Source organism: Fringilla coelebs, assembly GCF_963513975.1.
Source record: "Fringilla coelebs genome assembly, chromosome: 2".
NCBI classification, from domain to species: domain Eukaryota; kingdom Metazoa; phylum Chordata; class Aves; order Passeriformes; family Fringillidae; genus Fringilla; species Fringilla coelebs.
The window spans coordinates 49389646-49413370 of record NC_140029.1 but is presented as its reverse complement, the minus strand read 5'-3'; the positions used below and the strand labels follow the sequence as shown (position 1 = coordinate 49413370).

At 42.2% G+C, this 23725-nt stretch overlaps 2 protein-coding genes across 2 annotated transcripts; one reads left to right on the top strand and one right to left on the bottom strand.

The window, feature by feature from the left end:
• Nucleotides 1–10920: 10920 nt before the first annotated feature.
• On the top strand, nucleotides 10921–16047 carry ACOD1 (aconitate decarboxylase 1). Its single transcript, XM_084224628.1, has 4 exons — nucleotides 10921–11076; nucleotides 12172–12261; nucleotides 14275–14480; nucleotides 15048–16047. The coding sequence occupies exons 1-4, from the start codon at nucleotides 10999–11001 to the stop codon at nucleotides 16000–16002; spliced, it is 1329 nt and encodes a 442-aa protein (XP_084080754.1). The 5' UTR covers nucleotides 10921–10998; the 3' UTR covers nucleotides 16003–16047.
• Nucleotides 16048–17669: 1622 nt separating this feature from the next.
• On the bottom strand, nucleotides 17670–23725 carry LOC311165444 (glutamine amidotransferase-like class 1 domain-containing protein 3, mitochondrial). Its single transcript, XM_084225410.1, has 4 exons — nucleotides 23527–23725; nucleotides 20892–21063; nucleotides 18877–19081; nucleotides 17670–17983 (listed from the first exon to the last, which is right to left on the bottom strand). Exons 1-4 carry the CDS (start codon nucleotides 23632–23634, stop codon nucleotides 17791–17793), a joined length of 678 nt encoding a protein of 225 aa, XP_084081536.1. The 5' UTR covers nucleotides 23635–23725; the 3' UTR covers nucleotides 17670–17790.

Here is a 23725-nt window from a genome sequence, read left to right as displayed (position 1 = left end):
ATCTGCACCAAGGCAGAAAAAGTAACCTTGAACTAATCCTGGCAGATTGGGTAATACATTGGTAATGATTCCAATAAAGGAAATTCCACAAAATTCTTATGTGCAATATTTCAATACCCTTCCTGTTATAAAGGGGTTTTATCACATCAGTCAAGAACCTGATAAATATTTAGCAGATTCCTTTTTTTCTTTCTCAGCAGATAGAACAAAGTTGTTCAACACTCTCTACTTCTAAAGTATGCAGATTGTATTTCTGTATGGTGTACAGAAGTACACTTCCACATTAGAGCTGTGCCACTCTGAAGGTCAGATGCTGCAAAATGAACCACCCTACATTTTTCCCCATTCAGCCAGCCCTCATGTGATTGTGATGAACCAGTTCAGAGGACAAAGTGGAGAAGCATTCAAACAAATAATAAAATTTGTTTCCTGGCCATTTAGTTTACTGGATTAAAGCCCTAGGGAGGGCATCAGGCAAGTGCCAGTGGTCGGACTGGTTTAGCTGTGATGTGAAATGGAATAGCTTCCCTTTTCTAGGATAAATAAACCTCCTGACACCAGACCATGATTTCCAAGGCTGTTATTGTTCTTAGGCTCCCCTGAATAATTTCTAGTTTATCTGAACCTTTTTCATAAATGGTATATTTAATGTATTTCTCTATCCAAAGAAGATTTAAAATGTATGATTCAGTTATGAGTGAGCAGGCCATCAGAAGCATCAGAGAGATCAGTTGTTCCTCATATGCTCTTCTGCCCTAATTTGTGTGTGCTGTTACCATGACTTTGCCTGCCTGTATAATAATTGTTCTTACAAGATGGATGGATAAACACAAGCGTGTCACCCTGTTCTGAGCTTTTTCAATTTAAGAAATTCCAATTTCTCAAATTCAGTGCAGTCATTCCAATCTGCACCTTTCTCTATGTGGTCACTGCTCATGTGGTCATTGTATCATCTTCAATTTTAACTTAAGACATCATCTAAATTCCAGAAGAACCTTAAGCAAGAGTTTCTTCAGATGGGGTAGATAATTTTCCTCAAGTTTCCTTCTGTTTTGCTCTGTGTGTTCACTGACCTACATTGAGAGTAGGCATATGACAGATTCTCAGTCTTTCCTGTAATCAGAACTCTTTTGGGGTTAATGGCTTCATGCAAGTATAATTTCGTGGCACTCTAAAGGAATAAGATGTTAAGATTTGCTGTATTCTTTTAGATATTTATACATTTCGATTTTTATAAATAATGTATATTTCCCAGTATAGATTAACTCCTGATTTACATTCATATATTTCTCTCAACACATGATCTAGACTCTTGAAGAATTTTTTTTTTTCTTTTAAAGCCGTCACCACCTGAAGCCATGTAGTCAACTGAGAATTTACGGTTTTACTCTAAAAGTTTCTCACTGTTATCACTGGAAAAATGGGAAGCCTGAGGATACAGCAACAGCAAAGTTAAAGCAGTAAAAGCCCCAAATATATGCAGCCTAATAAATCTCACCAGTTGTTAACAGCTGTGAGGCTGGAGATTGTGCTGGAGTGTGCTGTGGATGAAACCCACACTGTAACGAAGGTGCACCAATGATGGTCCCATCAATGACTTGCATCCCACCACAGGCTCTGGTAACCCGTGTGCTGCTCCATCATTTGTCATCAGGTCTGGTCTGAGATGAGCCAGATTGTCCAGAAACATTCCAAAATGCCTGATCTGAAGCTGAGGATTGTCAGGCTTTCCTGGCCTTCCTGTGAAGGCTCTTGTGTGGTTCTCAGAGTACAGGAGTGACCAAAGCCCATGGGCAGGCTGGATACACTGCCCTGCAGGCTGAGAGATGATGGGGGACCCTGGGGCAAGTTCTCTCTCCTCCAGACTTCTTTGTGGTGTAGTGACATGGAGGAAGGAATCCCACTCACCTTCATGGGCTGCCCACCCTCTGGTGAGACCGAAGGAAGGAAGGAAGGAAGGAAGGAAGGAAGGAAGGAAGGAAGGAAGGAAGGAAGGAAGGAAGGAAGGAAGGACGGACATGCTGACACTGGACAGAGACCTACCAGTTTTGTTCACCTGCGCTCAGGGAGCAAGCTCACCACATATCTTACTCTGTCAGAACACAGGAATGTTTCTGGGGCCTGGGAAGAGAAGATCTATGAGGAATCAGGGGACATTACTGGATGGGAATATTTAAGGGCTTGGGGTATCTTTCTTCCCCTTCCTTTCTTCCCCTTCTTTCCCTGCCCCACAAAAATGTGCTTTTCCACAGTCCTTGTGAGACATGTCATGTTTTATTCCCACACAGTCATACATCTTCTCTTTTCTCTCTTCCTTCACTGTCTCCATCCATTTTCATTGACTGGAGAGGCTTCCCAAATCTGCACAGAGTAGACAAGCATGGCCCTTGCTAACACAGGAAGAGAAGAGGCAGTGCAGGGCTCGGCTGGGCTGCACAGGTGGGGGAAAGTCCTTTTGCCAAGAGTAGTAGGAAGCTGTGGGGAAAATCTACTTCTCTGCATCACTCACTCTCTTCCTCCTTAGGAACCCTTCCTTTGGCAGCAGCAGCTGAACACAACAGCAGCACAAAGCAGCAATGGGTGGATCGAGCTAAAAGCCACTCAGATTTATTTTTCCTTTCACATGCAACATGGGCACCAAACTATGTCCAACAAGTTGCTGCCAAAGGCAGCCTCCTGCTTTTCTTTTGTGGTGAAACAGAATTGCCTTGGCTCTACCCTGTGGGTGGCTGGTGGCAGGGTGATTTACACCCCACTGCAATTGTGCTGGCAGCCCATGATGTGCCGCACCATTTCACTGCTCCTTCATTTGAGGCTCATTTAATTCAATGGGGAAAAAAAATGTACCTCCTGTCTTTTTGGACTCCCCCAGCCACCCCTCCTTGAGTTTAATAAAATATCATACCAAATCAAGGAAAGATAAAGGAAAATGAATGCCCAAAGAAAACATAGACTTCGAAACAGGCTTCAAAACAGCCCAGTTTGATAAAGAATGGAAATCGCCAGATTGCAGAAATAGAAAAATCTTCTGATTGTGGAAAGGAGAAATAAGGATAATTTATTTCCGTGTTATAGAAACCCCAAACTCGTAGTGATGGCACTGTGCCATGCAAATAAGCTACCAAAGTCAGGAGGATAAGCTGTGTGAGCTGGTGGTGCCACTACCACCATCTCTTCTCACTGAATATGACCTTTTTCATAAAGAAATGCAAGACTTGAACCTCACATTATTTCCCTTACAGCTAACCCTAGGGCTCCTGCAATAATTCAAGGCCATACAAGGAGGGACATCTTCCAGCTATTGCAGGGAGGGGAAAGGTAAATAAAATGCTGTCCTCTACATCTGACAGTAGGTTTCATTTTTAGGTGAATAGTTTTAAGCCCTGCCAAGACTGAAGCATCAACATGGTTGATCATTCCTATCATTTTGTGAAAGTAGTTATTTTTCTTGATTTTTAATTCTTCCTGCATCTGGTTGAATCTACTATGCTGAAGATGAGTAATCATAGGGAAAAAATAGTGTCATTATAAATTCTAAAACCCAAAATTCTTCAAATGCTACTTATGTGAAAAGGACCAATTTAAATCAAATCATTAGCTTCTGCTTAGATGCTCAATTACAAGTGCAATAATATAAATGTTTTATGTATTCACAGCTCTTGTGTTCAAATTTAACCTTTCTTCCATTTTTGCTGTTATTTCTCCCTTTTATAAATGTTGGTGTAATTAAGCCCATTTCCTCTTTAGAGGTGAATACACAATCACAGCTAGAAATTCCTCAGTATGTTTTACAGTCTGAAATATGTGATACTCAATCTCAGAGCTAATAACTACCATGACATGTTTTATAATTGCACCATAAATCAGAGACTGCTGAATTTTAAAGTGTAATTTCAGGCTGGTTTGCAACATTTCTTGGCACTTTTGGAAGTATATCAGGGTGGAAAATGCATAATCTAGCTGGGTACAACCACAGATGAGGAAAAAGCGCTTTTTTTGCAGTTGTTGGAGTGCTCCAAAAGAGCAGGGACATACTTGTCACTGATGGGATACCCAGGCTGCTTTGGGGATCTCAATGAAAGCATGATGTCTGAGCAGGTGTTTCTGTCCAGCTAGGAGGGAGGAGTGGAAATTAACTCATGGCAAGAGCTTGAAGAATGGGCACTCCATTAGCAACAAGTACTCTGTGTGTGGATTTTGTAACATGACTCATTGTTTAAATCTTTCCAGGAGGGGCCGTGTTTGGGAGGGACAAAGCTGAGAGCAAGAGAGAAAGCATCTGCCCTGAAAGGTGGAGGAACAATTCTGTTAACTCACACAGCATCTTCCAGCACCTGTCTCAAGCCTTCTGCAGCTGCTGCCAGGTAAATTATGGACTCCCACAAAATTAGGTAAATTTCTTTTTTTGTTCCAAAACCTGTTTCTGTTTGAAGAATGCTGCTTTATTTTTCATTCTGGTTTTGCCGTATATTCTATAGGTGTTATTTTAGCCCTTTCAGTGCGCACAAAAGTTTGTAATAAGTCTTGGATAATTTCTTAGGGATTCCAAATCCCTGAGAACTTGTACAGATGCAGAGAGGCTCTTTTATCCCTTAATTAATGGCTAAGCTTGTTGTATACTAGGCCTTGATACTTTATCTCCCCACTGGAACACCACCACAGCCTTGCCCATTATGTCCTGACATCTGGCCTTGCTCTGAAGTGATCAGGAGCATCAATTTGCTTGGTACCTTTCTGTGTATGATGCACAGCCTAGCACAGGGGGTAATGCCTCTTTTGCACCCCTGGAGTTCTGCTGGTAATTTAACTAAAATTGCCACATCCCTCACATGTGCTCTCACTAGTTTGGTCTCTGCTCATCAAACTCTGAATTTATGCTAGACAAGTTTTATCGTCTCCCCAAATAGCACAAGTCATGTAATGACATCTGGCTGCATCTTGGTCCCATAATATAGACATCATGAGCTGCTCTTTGATTAAGAGAGCAGTGTGTGCTACAGGCTGCCAAAAACAAAATGTAGTTATGGAAACTGCAAGCACACAAAACCTATGTGATGCCCACACCCACTGCTATTATTCATACTGGAGATCATTGGGAGAGACATTAATGGCTAATGGCTCCAACATTTGGCCACTTGCAGAGGCAGCAGGGTGCTGTGCTGGGGCAAGGATTGCACCCATGAAGGGTGGGAGATGAGTTTTGGGGTATGTGGTTACAAAACCTCTGATCCAAATTAGACAGAGGGGGAGAACAGCCACCACCAGAGATTCTGGGGTTTGAGCCAGATAAGATAGAGGTCCGTAAGAATCAGGTTCTGCAGGGGGGGATGGTGTTTTTTATCATGCCAGTTGTCCTCCCTTACACTTCTGACTTAGATGTAAATCCCCCCACCTTGGGGAAGGTCACATTCACATGTTGACCTGAAGGTATTTATCCCTTCTGATGGGGCATAACTGGCTCAGCTACATGAGATGCAGCTGTCCTATCCTAGAAGGTGTCATAAACTATCAAAGACCCCCCAAAGCACCCCCAGACTCATTTCCTAGTCCTTCCACTGAAGGACTCCATGTGATCCACAGTGTTGCAGCAGAGCCTGAGGGTGCTGCAGAAGACAGGGTAGAACTGAGTGCTGGCACCAGTAAAACAGGTAAAGCTTGTAGCCCTGGTGAGGGCTAAATTGGTTCAACAGGAATGTCACGGAGCTGCAGTGTCTTCTCATATTGTTATAGACCAGGTCTCTTCACACTACTCCATAAATCATGTGTCTTGAACGTGATCCTAAGGGAATATCCCAGGTATGTCTGGTGCCTCTATCCTACAGCTCCTTTAAGCAAACCAGCAAACCACACAATACAAGTTAAAATGAACCTTGAGGTCTTGCCTTTAGGAATAGCACTGCTAATTCAGGAAGGCAAGGAGGGCAGTGTAATGTAGTGCACTGACCAGCACATTGACTCCTAGCAACCTTTACCAGAACATGGCCAGGAACTTCCAAAATTTGCTGTGGGAACTTTGAAAAAAAATGAACAAGGGTGATAACTTCTCAGAGGTTTCACTGCCACTGCCACTAGTTGTGCAAGTAAGTGAATAAGAGAACTACTGTTGGCTGGAAATTTCCAGGCTGATACATTTCATGGTGCAATCATTGCCTATTGCATTTGCTGTGTGTTATTGCTGTCTAAGATTCTTACCTTTTCACTGTAATTAAATTTCCCAGCAGAGGGAAAAGGAGAAAGTTCTGAGCTTGTAACTTGTTTTCAGACAGTCAGCAACACCAGAGTCTCTGTAAACACAACACACTGGCACCTGTCTCCTGTTTTCTCATCTAAGCACAGGCCATGAACAAAGTTACTTCCTCAAAGCTGGCTTGGAAAAAAGGAAGCCTGGGCTCTGTATTTTGTCATAATTTTTAATATTTCCTTAGAACAAAAGGAGCATAAGACTAGGGCCAAAATTGCTTTCAGTAGCAAACATACAGTTTGCAGGTGTGGGCAGAGTTCAGCCTAAAATAACTGGAGGCAAAAGAAGGAAAAAGGCAGCTTAAAAATGTGATGTCAGCAGGAGAAAATAGACTCTGTGGGGCACTGGTTTTCTAAAGCCTTGTTCTGTAATCAACACAGCTCATTACTGTAGCTGCGTGCAATGCTGCAAATGGCATTTGGATGAGCGCATTTTGTCTTTCCACCACACTTGCTAGTTAACAAATTGTCTGCCCAAATTGCTGAACCATGAGTATTGTGTCAAAGAAGAGGAAAGCAGCAGATTCCCTTTGTCAGGGTGCACAGACTGTACCAAACTCTCAGTCACTGATTTCCAGCCTTCTTCTGTTTAGACCCCTAGGAATTCTGCTGTGGAGGCGCAGGACTTTGTATAGATGCCTCTTCCCCCTGCAGTGATAATCATATTGCTTTCTTTTCCCTCACCGTCTGCAGTGCACACCTGAGCCTGAGGACTGCAGACCACAGTCTGGAAATTGGTTTCCCAAGCAAAAGTGCTGTTTCACTTTGTTCTTTTTCAAACAAAAAGTCACTTTCTTGTAGTATCTCAGTTTAGTCCATAAATATTACTAATGTTATTATGGCACTGCATGGGACAGTGCATCCTGCAATCCAGATGACAGAAGGAAGTGACCACGTATCTGAGGTCAGCCAGCAGCATGTGATTGCACAGCACACCGCAAGGCACATCACAAGTTCTGGGCCCCATCCAAATTCACTTTGGAGTCTCATCATGGGATTAAGGCAATGGAACTTCTACCTCACTTGAGGAGGAGAAGGAAATGAGAAACAGAATGGGTTTATAAATTGGATCCCAAATGTTTTGGGAAAGAGAGTGAAATTTAGGGTTTTGCATACCTTTTATTTAATATTTAATATTTAATATTTAATATTTTCTGTGGTTACCCAGGGTGGCTGTGGAGTCTCTGTCCTCAGAGATACTCAGAACCTAACTGAACATAGCCTGCTCTGGGTGGCCTTGTTAGAGGTCAGACAAGATGTTGTCTGGAGCTCCCTTCCAACTGCAGCCAGTCTGTGATTGTATGGTTCTGAAATTTAAATCTTTTCTTCCAATTTTCTGAGAGAAGAATGAGCTGAAAGAACAGAAGTGAAAGTCAACAAAATCTTTGCCTGTATCAGCCCAATAGCATTAACTTCTATTAACCTTTCTAACCACTGCCAACCTTGTCAACCTGAGCAATCCCAATATGTCAGTTGGATTTTATCAGCACCAAAGATAATTCTTCAGGCTACATCTGAGGTTTTCCTCCGTGTGGAAATATGGGGGGCAAGGAAGAAGCACAGATGCACATTCTGTCCCTATGGGGTCAGGATTTGGCAAAACAAACCCAGGACCTAGGAGATGTGCTGGGATGTTTTAGGTAGATTCAAGTTATACCTGCATGGGTCAGGAAACTGTCATACTCACAGAGAAATGTGTGGGAATAGGTTTAGTAGCCATGCTAAACAGCTGCTCATATTTAAAAGGAAGACAGGACAGGCGTTTAAATGGAACCTTCACATGATGCAGGTTAGCCTGTACAAAATTATGTTTGTGTTTGTAGGGCGGGGTTTTAGGAGTCCTGGGCCTCAGGCTCTTTGGCTGCATCCATGGACTGACTCATCACTGCTTCTGTCATTTAAGGCCCTTTGTTACCCAGTGAAATTTTCAGCATCAAGTTATGCACCAGCAGATGATACCCAAAAGCAGAACTGGCTAAAAGCACGGGAAAAATAGGCAAATGTCTGTCTTAGAGCTTGCTGGGGAACAGCTGATTCCCTCTTTCTCTCATGTTACCGAGCTCTCCCAAAATTTCACAGACTACTGCTAGCCCTACTCCTCCCTCCCTCTGCTTATGCTGCAAGATTTAATTTTGCATTTCCAAGGGAATGAAACTCAGTTATGCCTGACTGCTGAGAATCACAGAGCTAGCTCTGGAGACAGACTGGACAAGCTCAGAAATGGGTCTGCTCAGAAATGGGTCTGCTCAGCATCAGGGCTGGCCCAGGGAGGAGAAGGACCATGTACCCAGGGACAGGAGAGGGGGAAGGACACAGCCTGAAATAGGACCTTTCAGTAGTGGTTAGAACCACTCAAATTGATGTTTAGCTTCACCTCTAGACCCATGTTGTTATCTACCTGGAAGCACTCAGGAGTTAGATAAGGCTTTACAAAATTATTTGGAGCTGTTCTCAGTGAAGGGCTGAGGTTCCTAGACTGTTTTAAGCAGCACTTATCATGTAAGTGCAAGGCTGCAATTCTGAGATTTGATGCTTTGTTCCCTAACCTAGGTGATTTCCATACTTCAGACATGATTACTTATTTACTTCAGAATCATTCAGTGGCCCCTAGTCATGCTCCTGTGGGGTCTGCTCCCTTCGTAGTGGATAGACAGGGATTTCTCACTCACTATCTACTGCTAACACACAGTGATTCATGCTGTTAAAACACTGCTAAGTGCCAAGAACTGCCTTAATCCAATTTATGGCCTGAAATTCTTATGGCACACATTTCCCAAGTCTGAATTGTATGTGTTAGAGAGGAGACATATAGCAAAAGAAGAAAAAAAAAAAAAAACAAAACAAATAAACAACAGGTTGTTTAAGTTAAAACAGCCTTTGCCATCCTCTAGTCTAGTATTGGACTTTTCCAGCCATGATACTGTGGTTCCACACATCTCTCCATGCTACCAGATGAATCAGCTTCTATCTGGTAATGAAGTATTACATGTATTAATTTACACAACATGTAAACATGACTGGCTAAGTCCTATCACACGTATCTCAGAGGTTTATAGTGCAATTAGTCAGAGGAAAGTTGAAAGTGAAGCAAAATAGAACATTACAGGCAGAAGAGGAAATGGGCAGGACAAGATGCATAAGTGGAAAGACCTAATATTCCTTCCCCCACCTCAGACAGACACACATAAATAGTGAGAGAGTGAGTTCCCCTGCCCACTGGCCACCACTCATTTGCTGCATCTCTCTGGGACGTGCACCACCCCTGCAGGATGTGGGCAAAGGTACTGTCTTGTTTCCTTGCACTCTAAGATGCGATTCTCTATTTAAGCTTTCGTACCCTCACTCCAAATGTTGCAGTTGGTGACCATCACACCATGGGATATGGGGTTCACCTGCTTTAAACTGCTTGTAACTGCTTCCTTGAGATAATCTTAATGCTTCACTGCAAGTGTGAGTGAGAACTTGTTCGTAATGGTGGGTACGGTTCTGGTCACCATTGCTAGAGAAAGAGGAATGCAGTGTGAACAGCGCAAGGAAAATATATCAGCATGATAGGGGAGAGTCCATATCATAGAGGAGAGAGCAGCAGAGTTTGGTTTGTTTATTTCAGCTAAAGGAAGGCCAAAAGGCAATACCAACACTCTCTGTGGATATGTGCAGGGGAGTAAAGGAAGGGCAATGAAGAGGGGAAACGAAAGGAGATAATTTCCTGAGAGAGAAGATAAATATTCGCTACTGCCAGTATAAAAAAGAAACTGTGTGTATAAACTGGTTGTAAATAACGTGTACTTCTACAGTGGGACATTTCTAATGGTCCAGGAAGGAAGTTTTTGATCATTTTCTAATACAGATACTGACAGCAGCTCACAGCCAAGAAGCAGGTTGAATTTGCATAATGGGTCATTTCTCAATAGGAGAGGAAAATAAATTTATATAATTCCCAGATCAGCAGGATCCAGGAACAAGGAGCCACAGCTTTTCAAAGAGGCAAGATCTTGTCTTGGAGAAAAGCTGGGAGTCCAGCTGAGAGTGAATTCAATGGGAGCTGGGAGCTATGAGCAGTGTGTGCAAGGTAGGGCTGCCAACTCCTGCCTCCTACTGAGCTCCTAGCTTAGCAAGATTTGGGATAGTAAGGCTGCCAGTCAGGAAGATTAAATCTTGCCTTTTTGTGTGGTAGTGGGTGCACTGGCTTGAAATGCTACTCTCCCACTGATTTCAATACCAACAAGTAGGTGCCATGGGAAAGACAGATGTTTTTGCTTCTGTTTTGGGGATGTGTGTGTGTGAATAGCCATTAGAGATGGAGATGAGATGGGGATGAGATAGAGATGATAATCTTGCATAGTTATAGCACCTGCAGTGCATACTCTCAAGGGCTCAGGGAGAAAGCAGAAGAAATACAGAACAGAAAAGGATAATGATGAAAGCTTAAGTAAAATATAAATAACGCAGTGACATTTCTGGGAATAAAAAGAGGAAGAATTCAAACCTTGGCTTTGCTGATGCAATTTATGTAAGCAGGGGCAGAAATGGCCAGTGTGCTAGACAGTAGCCCAAAAACTGAAAGGATAAAAAAAGAGGAAAGAAAAAAAAAAAAGAGGAAAGAGAATAGTGTTTACTTTAAATATAGAGAAATATCTACTTCTTTTTTTTCTTTATTTTTTCCCTTCCCAGACAGTTACAGGAAATTTTGCCAAGGTGATTCATGGTTTGAATGCAAATCAGTTGACAGATCAAGTAATTCAGAGAAGTAAGCGAATGATTCTGGATACTCTTGGAGTGGGGCTTCTGGGTACCAGCACTGAGGTCTGCCACAAAGTGGCACAGTACAGCAAGGTAAGCTGTCTGGCATTCATAGCACACCCTAAGGTTTAGCTTTAAGAAAGCAAGGGAAAACTTGGGCGATGAAAAGGAAATTTTGCCATGGTGAAATTATTTCACGGATGGAAAGAGAGAAATTGTGTTCTTCCCACAGGAGACAGTGAAACTTCAGTGCTCAAATTACTTTTCACTCTGCATGGGCAAAAGTCTCTGTATCAGTCTGTATGCTAAGATCCCCCTCTACAAACACAGTCAACTAAGAACCCCTTCCTTTCTTTCACCTATGATGTCTTATTAAAAACATCAACAAAGTAAGCATCACTTATCACCAGCCTTTCAAATCAAGAAACTGTTAAAGAGATGGGGAGTTAGCAGTGGGTTACTTGCAGTCCATAAAACATAACTGTCTGAGGTGCATTAGCCCTGCTTCTCCTCCAGTCTTGCTCTCCTCAAACTAGCAGAGTAATTGACCCTGAAAAGAAGCCTTCCCAGCACAGGAGTGCATCAGGGAGGAGGAGTTCAGCCCACTGTTTTATCGTTCAGACCTGCCTGGGTGGACTTGTGCTCCAGAGCTCTGTGTGCCAGCTAGTCTCTTCCCACAGAGAATTCCCCTTTCCAAACCAGGGTAGTTTATGCTCTTTCATTCAGTTTGCAGCACCAGGAGGCCATCTATTGTTTACTCAGGTTCTTACTAAAACACAGAAAACAAAACCCTTTAATGAGACATCTTCCCCAACAAGATGATGACAGTCCCGTCATCATTTAGGTTGGACTTGATGATCTCAGAAGTTTTTTTCCAACCCAGCTGATTCTGTGATTCTGTCAATGGGTGGTGAGAAGGGGCATCAGCGGCCAGAGGTGGTGTGAAGGTACTGAGTGGCCAGGTGGGTGGTGTTGGTCTGCCCCCAAGCTCTGTTTGGGTGGAATAGGACATAAGCCAACAGGAAACTGGCTTCCTTTTCAGACTTTCTGAAAGAGCAATACTTTTCTCATAAAAGGGAGCAGTTAGGTCCCCAGAGGACATGGTCTGCTCTCAGTTACATCAGAGATACAATGCACATTTATCCTTAGGTTCAGGACTTAGAATTAATTTATGTCAATTTGTTTCAGATCTACAGCTCAGATTTATCCAGTACCATCTGGGGCCACTTGGATTTCCGACTGCCTCCTCTGTATGCAGCTTTTGTGAATGGAGTGGCTGTAAGGGATGCTCTTTTATTTGCTCTGAAATCATACCAATTGATGCCATTCTTGCTCTATAGAGAACAGAATGTCCCAAAAATCATAGCTTATTCTGAAGCCTGCTACAAAACTTTTCTAGACTATTCTCCTAATGTGCTTCAACTTCCTTCCAATGAGTCTGAACTTAAGGTATAATATATGTATGATCCACCTCAACAGCATGCCTTACATTTAATGTGCGACCCGGGGCTGTTGTCAAGTGTCAGAACTCTACAGCTTACAACCTGAAAACCTTGTAGCAAGGCTACAACCTTGCTGTAGCTGCTTAAAAACGCACCCTCTAGCTCTAGCTTATTTCACTGGGATCCAAATTTTGTGCCAACTGGCAAAGAACAGTTACAGAAAAACACAGATGCACATATAGATACATACAGACATAATACCACAAGGCAACTTAATCTTCAGTTACAGTTTCCAAAAGCCAGTGAGGTATTTTGAACATGCACTTTGACATTAAAGCAATAACTGACTCCCCAGACATTTGTCTAAAGTCAGATTGAGGCTGAAACCGTTTGAAATTGAAAGATGCACAAGAGGTGGGGTAGACAAATTTGGCAATTATGCAAAACTAGGAAAGGTGACCAACCAAGGAAATAGTAATATTAAGCCTATTTAAATTAGTGTGACAACAATATCAGAGGTCCAATTTAACAGCTCGTTTCCAGTGTAGGGAAAATTACCTTGGAAATGAGATCTGGTACCTCTCAGCTCCTAGCAGCCCTTGTGATATTCAGATCTGGCTGTTAGCATATATATAATCAGTTTATATCTTGGTCACAGGTCAATTTAAGCACTTACTGAAAACATCAGAAGCACAGGTTACAGGGTATTGGTCACAACTTTCCTTATCCTGCACTGCAGGACATCTTCCCAGATGGCATCAAAGGCTTTCAAGGCAGACACTGCATTTCCTTCTACCTGTTTAGAAATGGTATTCAAAAATGCATAATCACAGTATAACAGGGCAAAACCTGACTGTTGGGGATCCTGACCACCTTCCCAGTTTGCTCTGAAGTTAAGACATGGGTGAACAGATGTGGAAGTTCAGGTTTTTGAGGTGTTTTACTATGCTATATAAAAAAAATGCTGTCCCTGATGCCCTCAGGTCTTTGGGGGTTCTCAAAACTTTGCAGGAGGAAGGAATGTGTGTGATAAGCAATGCGTTACAGACACTGACTGCACTTTTAGGGACGATCTGCTGCCAGACCAGCAGCCATGTGCCATGCTGGGAACACCTAAAACCTTCCTGAGCAGCTGGGCTCTGGGCATGAGAAAGAGAAGGCATCACTGGGGATAGTCTGTTGAGCCAAGCAGCTCGTTCCACATTCAGACTGGAGCTTTCTCCTACTCCCAACTGCTCCAGGGAACCTGTTTTCTTGTGTGACAGGTCTTGCTTCAATGTGCTGAAAATCCAGGCTAAAGCCTCCTGTACATTTGCAGGCTTGTGCCTGTTGACAGTGGATGGTTGCAGCAGAGAAGTAGCTCTGATGATATAAATTCCATTTAGCAGTATTTAACTGCTACAGTTTTACGGTGCCAGTCCTAATGGCAGCATCATTTGCAGCACTGGTGATGTAATTTCATTGTGTTTATATTTCATTATGTTTTGGGGAAAGAGAAAATTCACAGTTCACACAGTGGACCTAGAACAGCTGCTTTAATTATACCAGTCTAATGAAAGCAGCAAAAGCCAACTGCAGAAAAAAGGAATCACTGTCACACCAGTTTCAGGCTGGTACAAATTGAATTAGAATTATTCTCCTTTGAGGAAAGATCTCTGCTGCATTGCCACTTCTCAGACAGCCATGTGGGGAGTAAAGCTCTTTAAAAGACTTTTGAAATTTTTGCTTTCTAAGGAAGATCCAGTTCTTTGGATCTTCTTTGTACCAGTTACACTAGTTTCATTTGACTGAGGCAACCTTGCAAAGTCAGAGTTTATTTCTAACATATCAATGTTTCTCTTTCCATTAGGTGCACTCAATGGACTTTGATGACACCTGGCATCCAGCCACACACCCATCTGGGGCTGTGCTCCCTGCATTGATTGCACTCTCAGAAGCCCTCCCTCAGAAGAAAAAAATCTCAGGTCTTGATCTGCTCTTAGCTTTCAATGTGGGAATTGAAGTGCAAGGCAGGTTGCTGCACTTCTCCAGAGAAGCCAGGAATATTCCAAGAAGGTACATAGAAATGTTTAAAGTAGAAAGTGGAGTGGAGGTGGTTTTTAATCAGTGCTAATGTACATAATTAAATGTCAGTTAACATACAGGTGGCAGAGTTATTCATATTTCCTAAGCTGTTTGTCTGGAAATTTTGGGAAGGCTCATCTTACACATAAATACATTTCATTCCTAACTCTGTAGCTAATAGATTTTTTTTTTTAAAGCATTGACTAATTCACAATGAGGCAATGATATCCCTACTTTGAATTTTTATAGCTTTATAATAATATATAAATTAAAATAATAATAAATATAAATTTATATTTGACTATAAATTTGCTTTAAACTATGAGCAATACTAAAGTTTCAGTTGCTTTCTGGGAAGGACTTACTGCAAGCAGCACTATTCCAGTTTTACTTTTTCCTTGGGAAAAGTGACAACTCTCAGGCCCACATGTGAATGCTGAATGTATGTTTCTTTATGGCCCAATCCATTTCCCATAACAATGAATGAATAGCTTTTGTAGATAGTGAATTTGGGTGAATTTTTGAAATCTAGTAATGAAGATACTTTTGTTTTCTCAGGTTTCACCCACCGGCTGTGGTTGGTACGATGGGGAGTGCAGCAGCTTGTGCTAAACTGCTAGCTCTTGACCAGCTGGAATGTAAAAATGCCTTGGCTATTGCTGCCTCCTACGCAGGGGCCCCACTGGCTAATGCAGCAACCCAAATAAAGCCCCTCCATGTTGGGAATGCTGCCAAGAATGGACTGGAAGCAGCTTGCTTAGCTTTACAGGGCCTTCAAGGAAACAAACAGATCTTGGACATGGAGTCAGGGATGGGTGCCTTTTATACAGATTACAACCCACAGACTCTGCCAACCTTGCAGTCCTATCCCTGGCTCTTGGACCAGCAAGATGTGGCCATCAAACACTTTCCTGCTCATCTTGCAACACACTGGGTGGCTGATGCAGCATCTTCTGTTAGGAGGAAGCTCGTGGAGAGCAGTGAGAGCTTGCACCCCCTTGATAAAATCGAGAAAGTCATTCTCAAAGTCCCTGAAGTCAAATACGTGAACAGACCCAGCCCAGCCTCAGAGCACGAAGCACGACACTCCTTCCAGTTTGTTGCGTGCTCGGCTTTGCTGGATGGCAGCATGTCAGTGCAGTCCTTCGCCACTGAGAACATTCACCGGCCGGCCCTGCGGGAGCTCCTCGGCAAAACACAGCTGGAGCACCCTGCTGACAACACGCCCAGCTTTGACAGCCTCTACTGCGAAGTCAGCGTCGCGCTTCGGGACGGCAGCACCGTCAGCGACCGCTGCACCACCTTCTACGGGCACTGGAGGAAACCTCTGAAAAAGGAAGACTTGGAGAAAAAGTTTCAATCCAATGCGCTCGGCATCCTGCCCACAGAAGCCGTGGAAGGCATTATAGAGACCGTGTACAACCTGGAAAAAGTAGAGGACTGTTCTGTATTAAGTACATTTCTATCAGGACAGTCTGCTAGAGCACTTCCAGAGAAGCTGCGCTTCCTTTGAGTGTTCCAGCCAACAGCTACATGCTCTTCACAAAGCCAATGCAAAATTCAGGACAAACTCTTACTCAGTGACTCAAGCATTTTAAAATAAGACTTCTGTAACACAAGAACCATATTCAGTCCAATATTGTGGGTTTTGACTAGGTAAATAATTGGGTGTTTATGTGCCCAGCTTAGCCAGGCTGAACAGAAGATCCTCTGCTGGCACAGCCGACCCCAGCTATCTTTGTACCTCTAGAGGCAGAGCACTCACTGCTTGCTCACGGCACAAAAATCTCCCTGCTCTTCTGCCAAAAATCTGTGTTCTGCTTTTCCTAAGTAACTCCATCCAGGAAATCCAAATTCCAGATGAATATGGATGTGCTGTGTCTTTGAAAATCATCGTGCTTAGAAGTACAGAGAATGAAAACCTTTTCATAATTATTTCTGTAATTTATCTCTACAACCTCCTTGAAGAGGGAACCTGTTACCTCTGAGCATTGACATTTGTGCTAAAATAAACACAGCAGATGTAGGGAGGGGTGGCACTCGATACCCTGCAGCATTTCAGGTGTCATTGTAAGCCATTGCTCTTGCACTGAGGCAGCAAAGGCCTGGGCCCAACCTGATCACAGAGTACTGAGCATGAGAGACACTCCTCATCATAAAGGCATTATTGCCCAGTTCCACCTGTTGGCCCCTCTGTGGAACAGGTCTGTTCCTGTTTTATTCCTGCCCCAGTTACATGAGACACTGAGCAGGTGATGTCAGTGTAGGTTACTTCAGGCCCAGCAGTGTGGGCTGCACTACACTGGGCAGGAGTGACAGAGACCTGTGAGCACCAGAGCACTTCTTACCAGAGACAGCTCAGTGTCCACAGTGAACCCGGATCCTGAATTCTGGGAAATTTTTGCTCCTCCAGGAGTACAAAGCCTTGCCAGACTGAGCTTCTAAGAGAAGCTGCCAACCCTTTGTTCCCATTTATAAGATCAAAGCATGGTTTCTAATACATATAAAATTGTCCTCCTCAGAGCAATAAACAATGTATGCAAAAAAAAATTACAAAATAAATCTAATTAATTCCACTAAATAAATCTGAAGTTACTTCATTTATTAGCAAAAAACTTGTGTATTTTCCACATGCAATGCATTCATTTGTGCTGCATCTTGGGTTTATAAAGTTGGCTTACCTAGGGGCTCTGCAAAAACTTTGGAAGTCCATCAGTAATACTTGCTTAAAGACTTGCAAGGGGAAAAAAGAACCCAAATAACCACATTCTTTTATTTTTCCCCTCTGATTAGAAATCAGAATAGAATTATTCATCTATACTGATGGTAAACAGATTCATTTACAGCTACTTCACTTGTAATTGCAGCTGGGTAACAGCAAATATGAATTACTGATAACCATTAATGATATGATAAAAGCCCATTACCCATTCAGTCATTTTAACACTGAATACATTTGGATTCATTAAAAAAAAAAACAAAAACCACCCCAAAAAACCCCCAAAAACAAAACAAAACCACAAAAAAAAAAAAAAAAAAAAAAAAAAAAAACCACCAAAAAAACCCCAAAGGAACTCCCCCCTTCACTTTCAATATATGGTTTCTGTTTTAAAAGAAACAAATAGGTTAAATTCAGCAGTGACCATCTGATGTATTAAACATTAAAAAACACCCCATCACACCAAACAAACCAGGAACTGTGAAGTTTAGTAGTTGCATTATTTTATTAATCCAATCTAAGGAAGCTAAATGTTTACGCTTAGCTACACTGATTTCCTTGGAGAAGTCTGTACACTTCTAGTCAGGCAAGCTTCAAGACTTCTTGTACCATTGTTCCAATTCCATCAAAGATTTCATGCAGAGGAGCTTTGCACATGAAAGCACAGGTAGTAACTATTTTATTGGCTTTATCCACGTGGGATTCATTTACATTTTTGCAAATGTGCTTACATCCAAGCTCTGCTATAGCAGATGCTGTTTCAGCATCAGGAAATCTGTCAATAAAAAGACTTTAATTAACATAAAGCAATGATACAGCCATAAAATTCTGCACACATAACTTGAATGAGAGAACTACAATAATATCTACGTGAGTCTTTAACTGATGATGACAAGGGAGTTGGAGGCTGCTACTATCTGATTTTCTTATCCCCTACAGACACATCAAGTGATCTAATACCTTTGAAAACAAGGTCTGAAATATGGAGCCACAATATGTCAGAAGGTAAAATAGTTTTTAACAATCTTTCCATAAGTTTGGAAGATGATACCAAGTGCAGCCACAACTGATCTTTAAAAGCTTGAGAGAAGCCAGCTGAACTTACAACCTTCTCCAACACCTCCATGTAAGGTGTTCCTCTGGGATCTCTAGAGATTTTGATTTTTTTTTCCCTTTCTGATAAAGAAGGAACAGACTGCAATCTGTTCTGAACAGAATCCCCCACTATGGCTGCTGATAAATTTAATTCAGAAGTTTTATTGGGAGTTGACAGTTCTTGAAGCAGTACTGATTTCTGCCAGGTCCTGTTCTCATCTCCCTCCCCTAAAGTGGCCCCAAACCACCACCACCAGAAAAACTTTTATTAAAAATCCCTGAGTTAGCAGGTGGACTGGCCCATCCTAGAGGACTTTTCCAAACTAAACAATTCTATGATATCACAGATCAGTGTATATCTGGTTGTAGCATCACAAGTCATCTGACTTCATGGATTCACTCTGTCTGCCCTGAGAGTTCTGTGCCTATTACTATTATTCTAGTGAAAACTGCCATTAATTTTTCTTAAAAATAACTAAGTTCCCCTGCTACCAAAGAAACTTTTGCATAGAAGCCTATTCATTTCCTTGTCTTAATTCCAAGGAAAACCCTCGCCATCCATTTCCTTCTTACCTTCCATCTACATTTTTATCCTGACCAACCGTAACCTCACAACCAGGAAAGACTTTGGCTGCCAGAACTGGTGATATGCAGCACAAACCAATGGGCTTTTTAGCACTGTGGAAGGCCTGGAGTGTGGAGTTCACGTGCTCATTGACAGTACAGTTCTTGCCATCTACAGCCCAGGAACACAGATTCTTTGCTACACCAAAACCACCTAAGTAAAAAAAAAAAAAAACAAAACCAAAAAGCTCAAATATAAGGCGCTGCTAAAAAGCTATTAAATTTGATAATAGCACACACCAAACAGAAGCTCATTTTTACAACATAATCTTGGTATGAGTGGGACTGTTAAGTAACTGTACTGAAAGCCTTACAGTGTCACTGTAACCTGTAAACAATAGGTTTACAATGTTAAAATTTTAACTGTGCACTTTTTTATATATGTAGGTTATATATAGGCCAGAAAGCTTAACCTTGTTTCAAAAAGTAACAAATAGACAAAGAGGAAACGTCACCTTCGTCTGCTAGTCACTAGAACAGCTGTACCATCTGTTGTGCACTCAATAAGGAAGAGGGACCAGAAGACCACTACTAGCACAAGTATGGAATTCATGGGAGTAATGCAAACAGTAATTTGACCCTGTATAGTAATAACTCTAAAGTTTTAGTTTGATGCTTAAGCAATTAGAGAAGAGTTTTTCTTCTTCCCTAGAACTACTTTTCAACTTTAAAAAAAGCCATTAACACAATAAAAAAACACTGGAGATAAAATGGACATTATAACAGATGGTATTCTAAAACAAAAAAACTTGTAAATGATAACATTATTTCCTATTAAAAATAGTGCTGATTTGTCTTTCTATAAATTAGTTTTAGCAATCATTTAGGTACATTTAATCTTCAATTAATTGTATAAGCAGATTGTATTTTACAGCTCCTTTGTCTGCTGGATTTATAACCATCAGAATAATCAAAGTAAGGTTATTCCACATGGAATATGCACAGCATCAACTTTTCTCCAATAAGCATAAGGAAATTTCCACAAGTACTTCAACAGACAACATCAAGAAACTTTGCATTTTTAATATTTTTCCTTTCCCGGTTTGCTCACTTTCAAGTGTTATCTGAAATCTCTGAGGTAAGATTTTAATTTTCAAACTAAATAGGGTTTATTTCCCTCTAACAGTTATTACAGCAATCCCCTCGAGCCTGAGTTATAACAGCATGAAATTAATGTGGAAAACATCTGTGAGTCTCTACTCGCTCCTGATCAGCCCTGACATCAACTACTCACAGTGCAGGCAGAATTGTTTCTCTGGATTATACACACACTCCCTCTGCTGGCCTTACAACAGTGTGCAAACTTCAAAATTAACACTTAGGCCCAATCATGAAGGCAGTATTTAACAGTACTATGAATATTCTGGAAACAGATCTTCAGCAAGTCATGATTTCCTCGTGATGCTCCAGCTTCTTCATTTCTAAAAATGATTACAATTACCTCTGTCTGGAATGAAATTTTGTGGTCTCTAAATGAAAAATTATCCATAAACATGTTTAGTACAACTTGATCAGCAGCTGAGTGGATACATAATTAAAACAGAATGTACTCCCATCTGACATGGAACATCATCTATTTGGAAACCTGCCATTCTGCCAACATTTTCAGAGGCCCTGAAATTAAGGCATTGCCATGTAACTGAGTTCTGACCCTATTTTTGTACTCCGGGTTCTTGTCCACACCTAAGTAGTGAAGTTTTCACAACATTCAGTAAGAAGGAATGGTGGAATGCATAACAATACCAAAACAACACTCTGGCATTTTAACTTAGTGAACTATGAATCAATAAATATACTGAGTTAAAAAATCACAATTTTCTTTTGAAAGATGAGCTCAGCTGGTCAGAGCATGGTGTTAGTAACACCAAGGTTGTGGAATCAACCCCTGTGTGGGCCATTCACTTAAGAGTTGGACTCAATGATCCTTGTGGGCCTTCCAACACAGAATATTTTGCGATACCTACCAGGGAAAATGACAGCATCAAATTCACTAGCTTTCAGTTCAGCCAAATCCTGAATGTTTCCCCTTGCCAACCTGGCACTTTCAACTAACACATTTCTCTTCTCTTCTGCTGGACTTCCTTTTAGGTGATTGACTACATCCCTTTGCTCAATATTGGGGGCAAATATCTTCACCTAGGAAGAGAGATGAAGCAATTTTGTTAATGTAAACAAAACTCATACATATTTGTCACAATAAAGATCATTTAATGAAAACAGGTTTTGTCCCTGAAGCCTCTTATCCAAGTTAAGCAAATTCCACAGGATGAATCTACACATTAAATATCTAAAGCAACATATGGTATATTAGGATGGCTAAACACAAGGCATTCTTCCCATCCTATTCCTGCAGCATTTTGGCAGGAGAGTATTCTTATGCCAACATCAAGCTTACTGATTTTGCCACGGCAGATAAGCCCAAGGACAAACAGGACACCACAATTTATACCAGCAGCCCAGCTGGACATGCAGCTGACTCTGAAGAAAGGTTGCTCTTAACTGTTATGGGATGAAAGCGCTAAAAAAGTTTGACATAAAAAAGTTAAAGATGCAAATGTCACAAGCATTTCTAGAGCAAACATTGGAGTTACCAGCTGTCCTAGAACACCAGCAGCAGAAAGGAAGACCAAAACATAGGAGAACTGATTTTGGTTAGACACAAAAGGAGGACAGTGCATCAGAATATAAAGCTCTGTGACAGGTGTACCACAGGGGCTGTACCACTGTGTCTGTTTTGAAGCTTCCTTTGCAAACTTCTCAGAGATTACAATTTTGTGTTAAATATGAAGGTGCAGTTGCTACCATCAGACACCTAAGTGTGGCCACACACAGACAGTGACCACCTTCTGCCATCTGAAGCCACAGATGGGACCAAAGCACACCACTATGCCCTGGCCCAGGCTTCCCTGACAAGTCCCAGCTTACCAAAGAGAGCCCAGGAACAGTGAGCAGAAAACAAGCAGGTGAGCCCCAGTGAGGGCTGCAAAAGCAATCAGAAGGAAGATAAAGAATTTTAACCCATCCTCAGCTCCCCGTGGCCAGAGGAGAAGGGACAGGTCTCCAGCTTCTCCTAGCTCCTGGTTCTCCTAGCTTCTCCTAACCCCTGACAGGGCAGGGTTACCTAGAACAGGTAACAAGAATGCATCCAGGTGGGTTTTGGATATCTCCACAGATGGAGACTCCACAACTTCCCTGGGCAGCCTGTTCCCATGCTCTGCCACCCTCAATGTAAAGAAGTTCCTCCTCATGTTGAGATGAAACTCTTTGTGGTTTAGTTTATGGCCATTGCTCCTTGTCCAGTCACTGGGCACCACTAAAAAGAGTCTGGCACTATTGCTCCAAAAATTGGATTCATTACCTGGTGTGTGACAAGCAAATAACTATACACTCAAGAGAGACATAGATTGTTTATTTCAGTCATGCAAGCCTGGGTGTTTGGTGGTATTCCACAAATCAAGCACACCCACTGGAGTTTTGTGCCATTGTCTATACACAGAAATTCAGAGAACTCTCGAGGTGCAGCCCCTCTGTTACAATTGGCTGGTCACTGTCATTCAAGTTTTGTATTTCCATAACTTTTACACAGGCTCAGAGGAATGGTCCTCACCTGGGCAGGGCTGTCTCTGACCTGCAGGCATGACTCAGTATAATAGCTTAGTTGTATTAATGAGACCCCTTTTCAGTCTTGTGTCCAGCTGCCTGTGTGACCTGAACTCCTGTCAGGGACCCAGGCAGGTCTTTGGAGGGTGTGAAAAATGCATATTTTATGATTGGCTTTTCGCAAATATTAAAATGAGTATTATATGTGTTATGTTAGTAAGTTATGCTGCATTAATTTTCTTAAGTAGTGTGTTAAATATAGTTTTAGGTTATAATATTAAAATAAAAACTATACTGTGTAAGATACTTTTTTTAAAGAAAGGACTTGCACTGAGATAGCAGCCACAAGACACCTAAATCTTTCAGAGAAAAATAATTTATTGCTCCCTTATCAGAAGAAATTAACTTCTTCCCACCTTGTTCAGCCATGAAGACGCCGTTAGGATCAAGAAGAAGCTGACACTGACCAGACAGAACCCTTTGTTTGAATGGAATTTATGCATCATATATGAAGTGCATGAATATGCAATAGGCTGTTATTTTTAAGGGTTAATGCTCTGTTAACGGGTGTCCTTTTTCGGGCTTATTTTGCCCGGAAAAAAGGTACCCGGACGTCCATAACTCTGTTTTTGTTGTCTCATATTGTCCTAATACAAAGTGTCCAAATTATATTACCATTTTTATAACCGTTTTATTATAATTAAACTTTTAAAATTTTAAAAACAAGCGATCGGCGTTTTTCACAGAGGGGGATGAATAAAACCGGGGGGGGACGGACAATATAAAGGGAGAGGTTATGGCTGAATGGGCTTTGTAGGGTGCAGTGGCGGCGCAGGGAGCACCGCAAACCGGGAGGGGCTCCGGTCCCACGGAGAGGGGGACTCTCGGCTGCTGTGTCGCACACCGGGCCGCACGCGCACGCACACAGACAGACAGACAGACACATACATATACACATACACACACACACACACCCCCACACCCCGCCGCCCCCGCTACCTCCGCGCCGCCGCGGCTCAGGTGCACCAGCGCCGCCGACGCCTCGTGGATCTCGCTGCCATCGAAGACGCCACAGCCGGCGAGCACCAGCGCCACCCGCTTGCCCATGGCAGCCGCCCCTCAGGCCCGGCAAGGAGGTGCGGCGGGCCCGGGCCTGGCACCACTGTCCCCGTCCCTGCTCCTCCTTCTCCTCCTCCTC